The following is a 16,382-nucleotide window of genomic DNA, read 5'->3' on the forward strand; positions in this document are numbered from 1 at the left end:
TGCACTGAAGTGTGCAATGGAAAGAATTAAGTGCACACAGGATCCCTCTACTTTTTTGTTATAAAAAGGAAACAAACGAACACACACAAAAAAAAAAAAAAAAAAAAAAAAAGAAAAAGAAAAAAAAGCCAAACCAAGAAACCAATCCCCTCTCCACCACCACACCACCCTCCCTCTACTTTGAGAATTCTGTTTGGTACGTTTCCAGTTACAAGGTCTTGGCTTCCGCTGAGCACAGTTTGAAATAAAATAATGCAGCTTGTTCCTACTGCTGGAACATGCAGAGCAGAGCGTGCAGGCAAGGAATCACTGGCTCCGGCCCAACACTTCAAACCTGTCTTACACTGTCACTCCAATCTTGGAGCAGTTATATATAAAGTTGTAAGATAAGAATCCGCAGTATGAATACCCCTCCCTACCAAAGAACGAGACATGCTTTTATCTTGGACAGAGGCAAAAGGAAGAGGAAAAGCAGAAGATAGGAAAGAAAACACAACCCTACTTGTGAAATGGCTCATTAAGGAAGGCAAAGTGACAGGTAAGTAATTCTTCTTCCCAGGCTCTGTCACAAAGAGAGAGAGATTAAACCAACCACACACACATTTTGAGATGCTTTGGATAGCCATTCTTTCCTCTTCTCTGTTAATTCCCTACTCTCTTCATTCCTTAGTTTCATAAAAAATCACCTGTTTAAATTTTACTTAGTTTACTTTAGTAGAGAAGTCCTAGAACGCTTGGCAGATATAAAATTAAGATTTTACAAGTTCACTATGATACTGAGCCACATAACACTCCAATTCCACCAGTTCCAATCAGTGTGGGATTGACTGTAAACATTTAATAATTATTAATAGTTTCCAGAGATTACTCTAACTCTCCTAGATTTACTTACCTTACCAAAGAACATGAGAATAACTATTGTAATCTACTCTTTCCCTTTTCTGCCTCGTATCTTACATCCTATAACTTCAGCCTTTCACACAGTATTTACAATTCCATGAAGCAGTTTTAACCTCAATCACAAAGTAGGCCATGGTCAAACAGTAACAGACATGGAGGACTGTGTTTTAGAAAGGATCGTTTGAGTACTTAGGCCATAGAACAAGAAAGCAGCATTTATTAAAACCCTCTTCTGCATACCATTCATAAAGAAAACAATCAATATCCATCTACAGAGCAAACAAATGAAAACTTAACATTTTCTTTTAGAAAGAAAAATCACAATGTGATTGACTGATAAACCTTCAAATGCCTCACACAAAACTTTGAACTAAATCAAGCTCATGTTTGGTTTTGATGTGCAGTCATTCTTAGAAGAGAGCACTCCAGAGTGTTCGGTACCTTTTATCTCTAGATCCTCGATGGAGCCTAAACAGCATTGAGACTAAACCTTTTAAAACAAAATTGAAAAAAAAAAAAAAAAAAGTGGATTGTTTTATTTTAGTCCAATTTTTGAGTCCATCCAGAGAAGGTATATGACAGTATCATTTATCAGTCTCTTTTTCTGCCAAATAAATTATGAAAAGCAGACTTCACTATGGCTTGAACATTAGTATGCTTACACACCAAGAAGCCCAACAAAGAGTGTATCAAAAGACTTTTTAATTTGAATGTTAGAGAGGAAAAGAAGTTGGGCAAAGCCATCACTTAGAAGCACAGAACTGAGTTTAGGTTGCATGGCTAAGGCTGGAAGGGGCCCTGGAGGTCATCAAATCTGACCTCAAACGTTCAAAATATCATCAACTGCAGCTGTTTGCTCAGGGCACTGTTCAGTTTAAAATATCTCCAGGATATAAAAGGACAGAGACTCCATTGCATCTCCGGCCCCTTTTTGCAGGCCAAGTACATTCATGTACTTAATGCTTTTGTGAACTAAAAAATATATACAGATATTTCTTCAGAAAATAAACTTAAGTAACCTGAATGGTTAGTGGCACATCAATGTACACTTATTTTTCTAGAACTCCAGAAAAACTCCATGCCAGTCAACATAATTACACAGAAATTAATGATGGTAGTTAAACATAAAAGCAGGGCTTCATCTCTGCTTACTACGTCCTTCAACAAGAAGAGAACTTTTCACAAGTTTCTGGATATTCCCTTGTACAACTTTCAAAATTATGTTTTCAGGAGGGACTTCCAAACATTGTTCTTCACATTCTAGATATTTCAGCTTATTGCCTATGTATGACTGTCATTAAAAAAACACAGTAGTGTGAATAAAAGAAATTATTCTGCAGTTTACTTACAGTGCTGAGCTTACTACAACAAATGAGGATGCGGCGTTCATACAGCATACTGGCATAGAGATGCAGCATGTTGTTGACATCAACTGCTACAAAATACTCTGTCAGATTTCTCTACGAAAAGAGATAAAATAATTTTGATTCATGATATTACAAAACAAAGTCTTCCATTTAAAAACAACAACAAAAAAACCCACAACAGACTCCATCCTCTTGTTATGCTACATAGAGTACATGGCTACACACAGCAGGTCACCCTGTGTCAGACCAGCTTTTAATTAGCAATGTCTTTCCCCTGACTTTTGGGGAGATAGGTCACAGATTAATGAAATTGAGGATGCTTCATACACAGTTCTAAAATACAAGATAATTCCTGGAGAAATAAAACCTGTTCTGTCACTTCTACAAAAAATGTCAATGCTGCCTGATGAGGCACAAAACTCATGTTCTAATACAACACTTTTACTGAGACAAATTCAAGTTTTTTAAAGAAAAGAAAGGGTAGCTCCAGTCTACATATCAAAGTAATTCTTATCATTGGAAATTCACACGGGCATTTAGCACAAGGTAAGAGCAGTTATACAGGTCATCTGATCTCTCTGTACTCTCCATAGTTGAAAAAACAAATTTACCTGACAGATCGATGTAGAATACAGTAGAAAAATAACTGCAGCACAAAAATTAAAAAAACATATATTTCATTTGCAAACTGCCTCTAAAGCACAGATAGGAAGAACCAAGACACAAGCAGGTAATGCTACTGAAAATGTGCACATACACCACCTGAGCAACAGTGGTTCAAAAAATAAAACACAAGAAAAAAAAGCAGAACAAAGCAAGTTTCATCCACACAACATCCCATCGGCCAGGAACAACACCCATACATCATTCATTACCAGTGTAACAGCTCGGGGCACGTGCTGCAGTGGCAAGAACAATGTATTATTTACTAAGGAATTCAGATTATTGTAATAAGCAGTAGAATTAAAACTTACAAACGCAAACCTAAGATTTTTTACCAACAAGATTAGAAAGCTATCAGGTAGATAAGATCATCAAAATGTATGCTGTTGTCCCAGCATAAAAGCTTTGGCTGCATAGTGTGAGGCCAGCTAAAAAAAAAAAAAAAAAGTCTTTGGTTTACAAAAGGTATTTTCTTAAATCAGAGAAATTAAAAAAGCCGCAGCAGTGGAAATGTTAATACATGCAAAAATGCTGACCGAGGTAATTTGTTCCCAAATCGCTTCTTCTGGGTACGAAAGGGTTGCTACACACTAAAGGCAGACTTGTACAAAAAGCACATGTGAGAGCAGAATTGGATTAGTCATGAATTCAAGTGCAATCTTAATCATCCTTAAATAAAAAAGCACAGAAAAGCAAAAAGCAAATATGATTTCGAAACTTAAAGAAGCTCAACAAAGCCCATTAGCACTTTTGACAGATCCAAAGATAACTCTAAACCCACCAATACTTGGCCTGAGAAGTCTGCCAAGATGTTTCATACTGTGCAGAAATATGTTCCACAGCTTGCCATCCAAACACAAAGAACCAAAGAAAAATTAAGCCTTGTATTTGGAAGATTTTTGTACCCACATCTACAATGGTAAAAACTAAGCTCATTAGAGTTAGCTTCAAACATGTTAACACAAAACAGTCATTCAGGTCTTGTTACAGAAGAGCTGTTGCAGCAGATAGGTACAGTCAAAAGGAGGAAAAAAAAAAAAACAACCGAAAAAAAACAACCAGCCAACACATTTTGCCAAAAACCTATTAAACTATCATGTACTTTTTCTGTATTTCTCATCCCATCTGTGCTGATTAGCATGATATTTTTGTCTAAACATAAGCTGTCTTCTCTACATTTCTTCTTCCGCCTCTCACCCATCTTTCCACGACACCAAAACACAACGCATGACGACACAATTACTGCAAATAGTGTGAATTAAAAGAGTTCTCCAGCAACTCACTGAACTTCTTTAGCAGCCACCCAAATGAAGGGTACGGCAAAAGGAAAACTTAATCCCTACATTCTGCCTGAAGACGTAGGTAGACATGAACATGCACGTATATGTTTGTAAGGCAAAAGTATCGACTAGTGAGAGGGAAAACAGACACAGAGAATGGGTTTGTAATTATTCTTTCAAGTTTACTGTAGTGTAATAGTGGCTTTGACACAGAAACGTGCTTTCAAATGGAAAGATTTACAAAGCTTTACTCTTCCCTGTGCTCAGAAATTTGCCAACAGCACCTGCAAAGCATGTGGGCTGCATGGTAATGTATTGATACTAGGGAAATTCACGTGTTAGCTCTAAGTTGTATTTATAAGAAAGCTGTCATCTTTGAAGATGAAATTGGGACGTACACATGTATTTTGAAAGACATGTCTCATAAGTGACAAAACCATGAATGAGTTAAATAAATACAAATGAAAGCGTTCCAATTTGCAGTGTAATTGTTGCGTACTTTGTTTCCTAGGATTTAAACCTTGCTAAGAAGAAAAAAGAGTGGGATTTTCATAACAGAATACAGGATCTGGTATCACCACTCCTCAAAATTCAGTAGAAATGGCTACAAAATTCCCTTATGTTTCTTTGAAAGTTCATTTGAAGAACAATCATCTCTTTGATCATCTGCTATTTAGTACCAGTAAATGGACGTGCACGCTGACTCTCAAGGTCCAGAACAGTCCTTTCTTCCTTTGTCATCTAATGAAAACTTTTCACTACAGGTACAAAAAGGGCTCTCTGCTCTGCAAAGAAAGAGCGAAGCTCAAGCATATTAAAAACATGCATTATCCTTCAGCATTTTACGCTGCTGCTGAAAGGCGTTTACAGAATTTCTGTAAATGTTTTTTATTTGGACAGATCAGTAGAAGAGAACAAGTTTCCTTCTCCATCCTCCTCCTGGAAATCCCTCATCTTCTAAATATGATTATTTCCTTTGTAATTTCACAAATTCAAAGTCTAACATGAGTCAGGTCATTTGTTATGCAGTTAAGATACTTTAATAATGCCACGCAGCAACTCCAGAGACCGGAATAACAAAGACAGTACGACAGTACTCCAGAAAACAGCGTAAGTATAGAAATAAAAAGTGAAGGAGAATAATAAGAAAAACAGACAGTGAAAGATGTACAGTATGACAAATTGAAAAATAGGCACTGAGATAAGAGATGTAGCAATAGGAATTCCCAAAATAAAACTTACTAAATTTAACTTATTAAATTTAAAGACTTGCGCTATATTTCCCGCAATTAATTCAATTTCTCTCTGAAGTTACAGGGCATTTACAAACTGTAAAAAAATTATAAGAGTTAACGTTTACACCAAAGTGCCCATGCAAAATGCTTTGTGGCTCCTCACACACTGGTGTGATACAGGCAGACAACTGCAACAAGTATGTTAACATTCCAAACAGTCCTGTGCAGTACTCCATTAATCATTGCATATGACTTCAAAGTTTGGTACTACTAAAACTTTGGCTAATAGGAGTTTTAAAATGTAATTATCAATAAGATAAGCAGGATTTTGAATAAAGCAGTCCAATTGATGAATGGAGATTCATGCTCATTTAATGTCCTTGTACTACTGCCAAATATGCTGCAATTCTACATGAAAGCCATACTGATAGATTAAATTCTCGTAATGAATTACATGATAGCTAATAGAAAAAAGACAAACACACGAAAGAAACACAAAATGGTCAACTGCAACAAAAGTTAGACCGGTGGATCCGAATTTTAACATTTTTCTTTCATAAAATGAGCCCTATCTTTTTTAACTTGGGTGTGCATGCATGCGTGCACACATGCTAAAGAACAAAATGTTCTTCCACTTCTATTCCCAGAGGTGCCCTGGTTCACCCCAGACACTGTGCAGAGCCCATCCTTCACAGTGACATCAGCGCCCAGGATACCTGCAGCAAAACAGCCACATTCCCTCAGAGGCACATCAGCACCACTCAGTGATTCAAAGAGGATGCTTTTTAGCATCACACAGCACTCCTTCCCATGAAGGCTGAACATTCAGCTTTCAAAGGGTTTCCAACTCCTTCTGGTCCAAGGCCTCTGCTTTTATAACTGCCTTTGATTCACGAGCATTCATCACATCTCCTGCTCAAATGTTTTGGGAAGCTGACTCATACCTCCGAATATGAAGTGAACACGACCAACAGACATAACGAACAGAGCATAAACACTCAGTAAAGGCTTCAGGAAGTACAGCTGTAGTGCATGCGTTAAGCTGCTCTACCTCAGTTAAAGCAGGTCCAGGCCAGAAGACCTACATTTAATCCTGTCACTAGTTTCTTACTGCTCATTTTTCCTGTCTTTTAATTTACCAGCCAGTAAAATGGAAATGAACTTCATTTCTTGCTCTCCAGGAGATTTGAGGCTTACCAAATAAAAACTATTAAAGTTTGAGATGATCAGCATGAAAGAGATTACCAAGAAATATCAATCCTACAAACAAATAATCATGTCTGGATTAAGACAGGAAATACACTAGACTGATAGCCATTTTAGATTCAGAAACAGATTCTTTAATAACTGCTAAAGTACCACATTTCTGTAAAAATAAAGCATCTTAGAGCAAAAAGCATATTTACTGAATTTTCTGAGGGGATATATGTCTGCATGGAAAGCCTATGACAGAAAAGTCACTAACAACATTTTTAAACAGACATAAAAAGCCCCAGGTGTAAGCTGCTATCCAAATCATCCACAAATGAGAAAGAATGTCTTAATAATTTCCTTCACTCTTTCTATTTTTTCCCCCCTTCTTTCCTTTCATGCCATAAATTTCAGTTATGACGCTAAGGCAGACTTCAAAATACTCAAGTAAGAAAACTGAGATGTCAGACACAGAAAATTGGCTAAGAGATGTAGCAGGTGCATATTAAAGAATATCTAAGAGAAGCAAATGCTAGCACTGTCTTCCCACAGGCCTATCATCTGGTAACAAATTTAAGCAATGCTGAAAAGCATACAAGACAATTTTGTCAGGTTTAAAAAGTCTCAGAACTGGCCCTAAATAATGCAGGTATATATTTTCAGCAAACTACCTAAGAAGCAGATCATGTTTTCCCAGTCTCCTATGTCATTCTTTCAGAAAGGTCTCACTGAATGAATGACAGATCCCCTTTTTTTTTCCCTGTCCATATCAATTTATCCATCAGTACTTCAATAAATTTCAGCTTGCAGTCACAAATACAGATGACAAACTCTTCAATGTTATAGCCTAAATATGATACAGAAGGAAGATGTCATCACAAATGAAAGAATGACAACTCTGCACAACAACAGTTAGAAACGTAGCTTTAAAGCAACACAAGAGTCTACAAACCTAGATGTTCCTCTGAATTAATACAAATATTTTAAGTAAGGATATGATGTCTTAATATACCCACAACATCTTAAAGAACAAGCCAAATTAGTACCAAAATGGTATTTGATCTATAGTTGATCTATATTACTATATACTAGCTGTAAAAATGTTTGAAACATTGAACTCTTCCACTGCCTAGATTACACCCTTGAGACATTTGAATAAATTTAAAAACAAAACCAAAAACATGCTGTTCCAAAACTTTTTTCTTTAACTAAAATTTATTTGGAACTAGCATGCTCTTTCTCTAACAGAGAAAAAAAATACTATATGTTAATAATTACTTTCCAAATTCAGCTTTTAATTTCAGCTTCTGATACATCAAGAAAGCCAACAAAGTATGGAAACATCACAGAGAGCACAAACTTGAACCTGGATGCAAAAGAAAAAATTGGTTCCTTAGTTGTGAGAAGTTTCTTTTAAAGCAGAAGTTGCTACAGAGGTGAAATCAACTTCCTGAGAGAGATTAAAATCCTTTCTCTCAAACTTTGCATTTTACATAAAGAAGAATATTTGTAGCACTCCTCTAAGTGACAACCAAAACTGTCTTGGGATTACTTCCAGGAACTCTTCATATTCTTCTTGTAAAGTCCCACCATTCATGCAAATTCACATCATTGGTCCCCAGAATTTTTTGAAAGGCCACCACACCTTCACATGCAGACAGTTACCAAATCCCTGTTCTTTGCTGATTTTGAGCAGGCTAGAACTATAGATTTTAAATTTTCTCACTCATTAGGACAAAGAAATTATTGAGTGTTAACAGCTTGTAAAAATAGAGTGATAATAATACATGGCTTTGTATTTTTCGAGTAACGATTTCTACTTACAGCTTAAGATAATTATTCTGTAAATTTGCTACTCCCTCAGTCATTTGATACCTCTGCTTAATTAGCAGGGCAAATACTAAAAACTTCACTCTGGTATGATGTAGATGTACTTCAATAGGCCTTTTACTCCTGTACCTTTGCACTTAGAAACACCATTTTCTCTCTCTCACACCACTCAGTATAAATTAAACACCTAAATTTTATTTCAACAACCAGCAGTGTTTTACTGAATGCAATATATTATCAGGGCAAACAGAGGTAATGCTACCTCTTTACCTTTTCTTTTTAGTATCATCAGCAAAATAAAGTGCATGGTCCTCTATTATACTCACATTTTCAGGTATACTAGGAAGCTCTCTGATGTCAGGCACAGTAAAGTAAGAGTGCTATAAAAGAAGAGCAAAACGTGATTATTTTGATATTGTCAAAAGCATTCTAAACTTGTGCTTCATATTAGCAGTTGCTCAACCAAGTAATAAGGACAAAACATTAATTACCAACTACCAAGATGATTTGCTTGTTCTAGATTTCAAAAGCTGAAATCTCAGATCCCAAATGCAACACGATATGTAATCAGGTAAGATGGCGTTCCTTTGTTCTGCAGGTACTGACACAGACAGACTTGCACAGCACATATGACATATGCCAAGAAATATCCAAGGCAGTCTGTAACTCAAACTAGCTTTCCATAGCCCATGGCAAGCTGCACAGTGAACCAGGAAACAAAGGCAAGGAGGTCCTTTTCTAACTTTTTAGTGAGTTTCATTAAAGACAGTAGTAAAGTTATGGAAATTTCCAAGAAATATGTCCTATGTTCTTACACCAATCTGTCAAATTATGACTCAAGTTCTTAGCCACTTTTACCTTCCTTAAAGAATTTGAAAGACAACTGATTTCCCACTTTCACAGACCGTTATATTGTTAATTTTTTTTAATTGACTGCGTTCCAAGAAAACAGCTTCATTCCAGTTCCCATTCTGATAACACACAACTTGCATGATTCTTGGTTACAGCACCGAGAAAGGAAAAGATTGTGCAACTAACTTGTCTTGTAAATTGATGTTACAACAATTTACATTGTATTCACAGTGTTTACAATCTTAGGACTTTTTATTATTTGTTGAAGCTTTATAGGGTTGTATATCCTTGGCATAGTTCCACCACTGGCACAGTTTTCTTGTACACATCCCATACGTTTCAGTGCTTCATCAACAGTCCGTAGGCTGAAATAGCCAGCAGGTGTACCAGCTACACTGAGCACAATGAATTTCTATAAACACAACTTTTGCTTTTTGATACACCACTGTTTTACTTGGCTAGAAAGATGAAGAAGCACAGTAGTAGAATACACAACTGTATCACATTTAGGAGCCTCACTCCAATCCCAAGACAGCCTTCCAACAGCCAAAATAAAATGCATAAAGATACCCTAGCACACTCCTTAGTCTGCTTCTTGATACATTTTCTTGCTTCACTGCGCATGAAATGTCTGAGGCAAGGGGAGAACAGCAGCATTCCTTGAAACCACTGGTATGAAAAAAAAAACCTGAATATCCCAAATGATCACTGACTTTCAAGACAGCTCTTCCTTTGGTCAAAGAGAAATGCCATTCATAGAACAGCCAGCCTCAAAAGGACTGGAGCATTTCTACTTCCAACTGGTGACCTGAGCAAGGCCAACAACTGTTACCTGTCGACAGACATCACAGTGAAGTGATGAGAGCAAGCTGGTGGTAGCCAAAAAATACTTTAGAAGAAGGACTAAAGGCAAAGAGAGTGGGAGAAGAAAACTGGCTGCACACATCACTTGTTTCCATGTGAACTCCAAATGACTAATTGGCAACTGCACCAACATGCATCTTTAGTACTTTTCCACTACAACCTGGTACAGAAAGTAGTTCTACGAAAATTAATTTGAACACAGACAACCCAAAAGACTAATTTCAAACCACAATCCCTTCAATAAAATCCCACATCTATTCTTTCAGTGGTCTTTGATAAGGTTTCTAACAAAACATTTATATGAAATAAAACCTTATTTGTGAATGTTTTTCCGGGAGAAAGGAGAAGTTAGAAAACTCAATTAACAGCTAGCAATCAGAACACTGTTACAACAGTACATGACTGCTTTCCAGTCTTGCCCCATGCACACTCACATGGTCTAAGAGCTCTGCAGAAGTGTGGACAATAAATGTCATGCTGCTGCTCTGTGACCTCTAGCAGGTCGCAAATGATACGGTGAGACATTTCCATGGGGAGTACATACAATCCTCCTCCAATCAAAGAACAGCATTTCAAAGACATGTGAGGTTAAGGAAAGGGAAACAGAGGGCCTCAGATGTGAAAAGGGGAATTTCACAGCTCTGAGTCCTCATAGGAAAACAATATCTACATGCCAAGTCCCAAAAAGGAGAACTGCTTTGGACATTTCTCTATTATGGCAAGCAATGAAAATTAAACACCTCAGTTTACATCTTATTTTACTCTTCACTCACCAATCCAAGCTGAACAGGGGTTTTTGGCTCAGGGATGCTAAGTTTATGAAATGTTTCCAGAAGCTCATTCCTTTGATTATCCTGAAATAAGAAAAAAAAAAAAAGAACAAAACAAGAAAACAAAGGAAAACAAAGTACGCATTACTACAACAAACTAACTGGAAAACAGAAGGATAATGTCTGTTATGGGGGGGGCAGAGAACAGGCAGGTGTTAGAATGGCTTGATACATCAGAGTACGCACAGTAATAAACGTAGTTTCCTCTGATAGGTGATCTTATAATTTTTTTTAACATTTTATCCCCACATACATATTTTCACGTTATTTCTGCAACCTAAGTCACCAATATATCAGTACATAGTTACTCAGCTTGGAGCAAGCCAGTTTGCACTGCAAGTCCTTTACAACAACTCGTTAGCTTAGGCTAAAACAAGAAGTATTTAGCCCCCGTAGAAGAAGATACAATCCTACATGACTGTACCTCAAACAGCAATGTTTCTGACAAATGCAAACTAATTACTGCAAAATAAATCAAAGCAGCAACCTAAGATTATAGTTGCAACATTTTAAATAGATGAAACTAAGCTAGACATTGCAATCACGATCTCTCTGTATCATGAACTACCTTTCATAAAACTAGAATCAAATTTTAATAGCTTAGTTTACATTCTTACATTACCTCAAAACTCATTTTTATGTTGTTTTGCTTTCAAAGCAAAACCAGCATGTAAAAGAGGTAGGCCAGATTAAGCTACCTGGGTCAGCATTTTGCATCACTAAACTCAGTTCTTCACTTACTTTACATGACAAGTAAGGTTTGATAAGACATTGATCTGCTCAAGGTGCATGAAGCACCACGATCTGGGAACTGCATGATGTGGTGAACACAGCTCAGGTCATCAAAGAGTTTAAGTGACTGCAGGGAAACCATTAACTTGAATTGGATCCACAGTCACAGTTCTTAAATGCATTCTTTTCTCAAAAACAATTTAAAAGCTGATTTACTTTTCATAGGTGGTTGACAAACTTTCAGCCTAGCTGAATAAGTACTTTGCTATCAGTGCATAATAGAGATTCATAAATTCACATGGCCATGTCTGCTCTCTGTTAAAACAGCTTGCTTTTCAGTCTCTCTCCCACGTTTTGATATTGGGGCAGGGAAGAGAAGGGTTAGTACTTTAGAATAATACCTGTCCTTTTGCTGAATAATCTGCCAAGACATTGAGCAGCTTATAAAAGACTTCAAACCATGGTAGGTAACTAAAAAAAAACACACACAAAAACAAAACAAAACAAAACAAAACAAAAAAAAAAAAAAAAAAAAAAGGAAGAAAAAGCATACATTTAACTTGTTAAACTTCAGTTAGTAAATCCAAGATCACTGGCTATATTTACTTGCATCCTCAACAACAGTCTTCACTGGACACACTTTGCACACATCTGCTAGGAAAGTCACATTGGACCTTCACTGAAGGACTGATGAGAAGGAGAGCACTGCAAGAAGGCTGAAGCATCCCCTTCCATTGGCCACTGAGCAAAAATAACTCCTTCCCAGAGTTTCCAATCACTCATGGGCACCTGGCTTAAAACACAGTACTGGCTGTAAATAAGCTTTGAGAGCAGATCAGTGAATGCCAGAAGTCTGCAGGAATTTCTTCTCACCCCACATGAAACAAACATTCAGATTGTTACACAGATCCACCAAAGAACTGCACACAAATTTACCTGTGCTCATGTATGGTAGAATATTTTAAATGATAATTATCCAAAAAGTACAGCTAGTTACTAGTCTTCAGTATAGCTGCTGAACATCAGGAAACTCAATATAAACAGCTGTTTTGGGTTTGAAAACAGACACAACAGGCTTCTTCATTTACTTTATTTACATTACAAAAGCAGTATCCTGATTTTTTTTAATAAGCCATCATGACTACTAAATCTTATTCTGCATCCTGTATCACTGCATTTAGCTCAGCTAAGTTAGGTCACATTGAAGTAAGTCTGCCAGCAACTTACAAAAGCATCTCATTAAACAAAGACACAACGCTCAGAAAATCCCATCTTTTTTATTTCCTTTACATCCCCACTCAATAAAATACGACAACTAAGATGTTATTTTTCACCATTTTGCTTTGGCCTGATTTTGGACCACATCTTCATGGCACAGTTCTTTATTTCAGCTCCCTTTTAAATCCCAGCATGGAATTTCCCCTCAGCTGCAGCAAATGGGAAAGAAAGTTGACATGACGCACAGACTGACTCTTCTTTTAATCACAGATGCTTTCTGAAGCAAATGGATTCTATTTTGATAGAGTTAGACAAGATTTAAAGTTTTTATAAAATATGGCTGCATCCTGACATCTATAAAGAATGGAGTGCCCTGTGTTTCCTAACTGTACAGCTTTCAGTAATAAATGAAGTGAGAAGCTATATATGAGACAGATAAAGTGAACGGCACTCCATCATTATCATTTGTTTGAAGCCTGAAAACGCTACTGTAACATGTAAGTAGCTTATCAGAAAACACTGATAAGAAACTTAACTTTTCATGCTATATGACAGTATTATCATTTAAATTAATATGCTTTAAGTATCTTTACAAACAGTGTATTAGAATAGAGCAGAAAGACAGACAATTACCACTTTAAACAGCATTTAAGTTTGGCATATATTGTAAACATTCAAGAAGGATTAGGCAGAAGATAGGTTTCTTTTTTTCTGTTTAGTTAAATAAACTTCAGCGGAGTTAAAAGCCATTACAAGAGTAACAAGAAATCCTCTCAAAACCTATCTGCTAAGTAGAGATTAAGAACCCAGGAAACAAATCCTTGCAAGCTATCAACCAAAGATAGTCAGAAGATGAAAAAAACAGAACACCAGCAAGACAAAAAGCTCGCCAGCAGAATGAAAACCACAACTTACTTCAGGAAGGCACATTTAAGTTCTGCTTAATTGCTCAGGAAATAAGTCCATGTCTGAAGCAGATCTCAACACAACACGATTCAGAGAGGGATTTATGCTTGTGCTCAAGAGAGGTGCAAGACAACAACAACAACAAGATACTCCGGAAAACTCCCAAAAGCTGCTGATTCAGCTAAAAAGTTTAATAATGTCTTCATAAAAGAATTACACCAGTGCTAAGTAGCTTTGAAAAAAATCTATGCATTTATTACAGATCTAAATACTCAGTCTGGGTTCATATGACACATAAAAAACACAAAAAGAAATCAGTTGTGAATCTCTGCGGAGCTTCCATAAAGCAACTTCAGCCAAGTCTGACATAATGAATATATCACGTAATCAATCACTTTAAGCTCTGCCATCTTACTCTACTATAATATCCGTGTATTTACCCTATCTATTACACATGAATTGTATGGCAAATTTATTACCACAAGAAGTTACACTTCTGGAATCTGTGGGAGCTCCTTCTGCTTTTGAAGAGCCAAAGAGGTGCATGACCAGCTTTAAAATTCAAATCAATTCAATATTTTAAACGTTTAAGGTCCCGTAGAGTCCTGCAGGTATTTAGACTACTGAATTGCTATCACAGACCAAGAAACAGTTATTTGAAGCTTTTTCAAGATATTTGTCACAAAGAAGAAAGGTGTGGGTTGTGCCTCTGAGCAGCCCCTGCCATAGAGATGGGGCAGAGTTCAGTCAGACTCCTTCTGTGCCACATGCAGCTGAAGCAGCACAACTGGTAGCACTGCTGAAGATTTATGGCTTATGACTTGCTCATATTTAATTTGTAACCAAACACTTCCCCTTCCCCTTAGCTACCTTAGAAGTTTTGATTAACTCTTGTTTTCACAGGTCAGAGGTTAAACAAAGGAAGGGAAGAGCTCTGCAGTGAAATTGCCCAGAGCACCACAGCATGTGAGCACGCACACATGCGTGCACACAGATACACACACAGAGACACACAGAGACACACAGAGACACACAGAGACACACACAGAGACACACACAGAGACACACACAGAGACACACACACACAGACACACACACAGACACACACAGACACACACACACAGAGACATGCACACAGCTGTACAAGCAACACAGAAAAAGGTTGTGGATGGGAGGTTATTCACAGAATTTGAAGTTCAAAGACCCCAAGAAGAGGAATGTGGCTGCAGAGTAAACAAAAAAAGGCAATCTGAAATTTACTTTTAAGTTTAATGTTTTCAATTTCCTCACAAATGCGTGTGTGTGTGTGTGTGTGCGCGCAACGCATTTGCCACAAATCACCACAGCCAATTCCAGCCTGACCCAGGCAGGCAGCGAGGTCGGCACTCTGCTTTGCTCTCCTCCTGCGATGCAGCTCACTGCTGGAGACAGGCCAGTCTGACGGGAAACAAACATGGGCACAGGAAAGCTGCTTATTATGCTACATAAGGTCTGCACAAACTCCACTGCACAAGTCGCACAGTACCTTATTCAGAAACTCGTATGTCATCACCTTTTTAGTGCGCTCCTTGAAAGCACAAAACATCATTAGTTACATGTGTCATAGCAATTAGGGACAGTCGAAACGTTAAGACAACAGTGCTGCACTCCAGCTTGTAAACACAAATGTTTTCAAAAAGCAGATTTTAAAGAATACTGTTGCAAAACCAACAACCGCTTGAGACAACAGGAAAGATCTTTATTTCTTATGTACAAAAAGAAACAAATGAGCGCAGTAACAAACGCAGCAGCTGCGTGGATGGCTGGTGCTGCTGGGAAGGGGCTCTCAGGGCTGCAGGAAGCAGCAGAGCCCCTCACGCCCCGCAGACCCGGTGGCACCGGGAGGCAGAGGGCAGCGGCCGCACGGCAGCTGTGTGCAGGGGCAGAGCGCAGCCTGCACCCCACGCCTTACGTGGAACAGAAGATGTCAGCACCCAGCGCGAGCTGCTGCACAGATGAAAATGCTGTACTGCAGTCAACTGAGCTTTGAATTTTTCAACGTATCAACCCACTTGTGTGTTTTAGCGTTTGAAAGGAAAAAGCTACAAAAGCAGCACATGTGAGGTCACATTTCTGACCTCCAGAAAGAGCAGCAGCCACAAGAGCAGAATGCGGAGCCCTCCTCCCTGAAACAAGGAGCTGCCCTGGTTTGTGCATGCATATGTGAACAGCATGCAAACACACACAGCCAGATCGAGTCTTTGCACAGCAAGAAGTTGGGGAGCCTGAGCAGAATCTAGCTGCTGCTAGAACTGAGGACCTTCCTCCTTCTTTTGTTATACACTTAGTACAAAAGCTTAAAAAACAAACAAAAATTACTAACACTGTTTGTAATGTAACTATAAACTACTTCCAGTCGAATCACACAACAGAACGTTAATAGAAACTAACACTTCATATCCATAGGTACTATTTGATATGAACAAGTAGAAAAGGCCTCAAGAGCGCATTAAAAAGAGTTGCCTGATTTTAGTT

The 16,382-nt window shown here is 37.8% G+C and overlaps 1 protein-coding gene across 10 annotated transcripts in view; it reads right to left on the reverse strand.

Annotated features, from left to right (window-relative positions):
• Positions 1-16,382, reverse strand: part of DENND1A (DENN domain containing 1A) — a 172,560-nt gene that overhangs the window by 91,781 nt on the left and 64,397 nt on the right. For 9 of the 10 annotated variants that reach the window (XM_042830874.1, XM_042830875.1, XM_042830873.1 and 6 more), the window contains 4 exons: positions 12,146-12,215; positions 10,956-11,036; positions 8,793-8,846; positions 2,250-2,360 (listed from right to left, as the gene is read on the reverse strand). In XM_042830874.1, coding sequence (XP_042686808.1) covers positions 2,250-2,360; positions 8,793-8,846; positions 10,956-11,036; positions 12,146-12,215 — 316 coding nt within the window. The remainder of the gene's footprint in view (positions 1-2,249; positions 2,361-8,792; positions 8,847-10,955; positions 11,037-12,145; positions 12,216-16,382) is intronic. The other variant, XM_042830877.1, reaches the window with a different exon arrangement.

Source organism: Centrocercus urophasianus, unplaced genomic scaffold, assembly GCF_019232065.1.
Source record: "Centrocercus urophasianus isolate 14NV4802_14NV808 unplaced genomic scaffold, USGS_Curo_1.0 seq_34, whole genome shotgun sequence".
In the NCBI taxonomy this organism is placed as follows: Eukaryota; Metazoa; Chordata; class Aves; order Galliformes; family Phasianidae; genus Centrocercus; species Centrocercus urophasianus.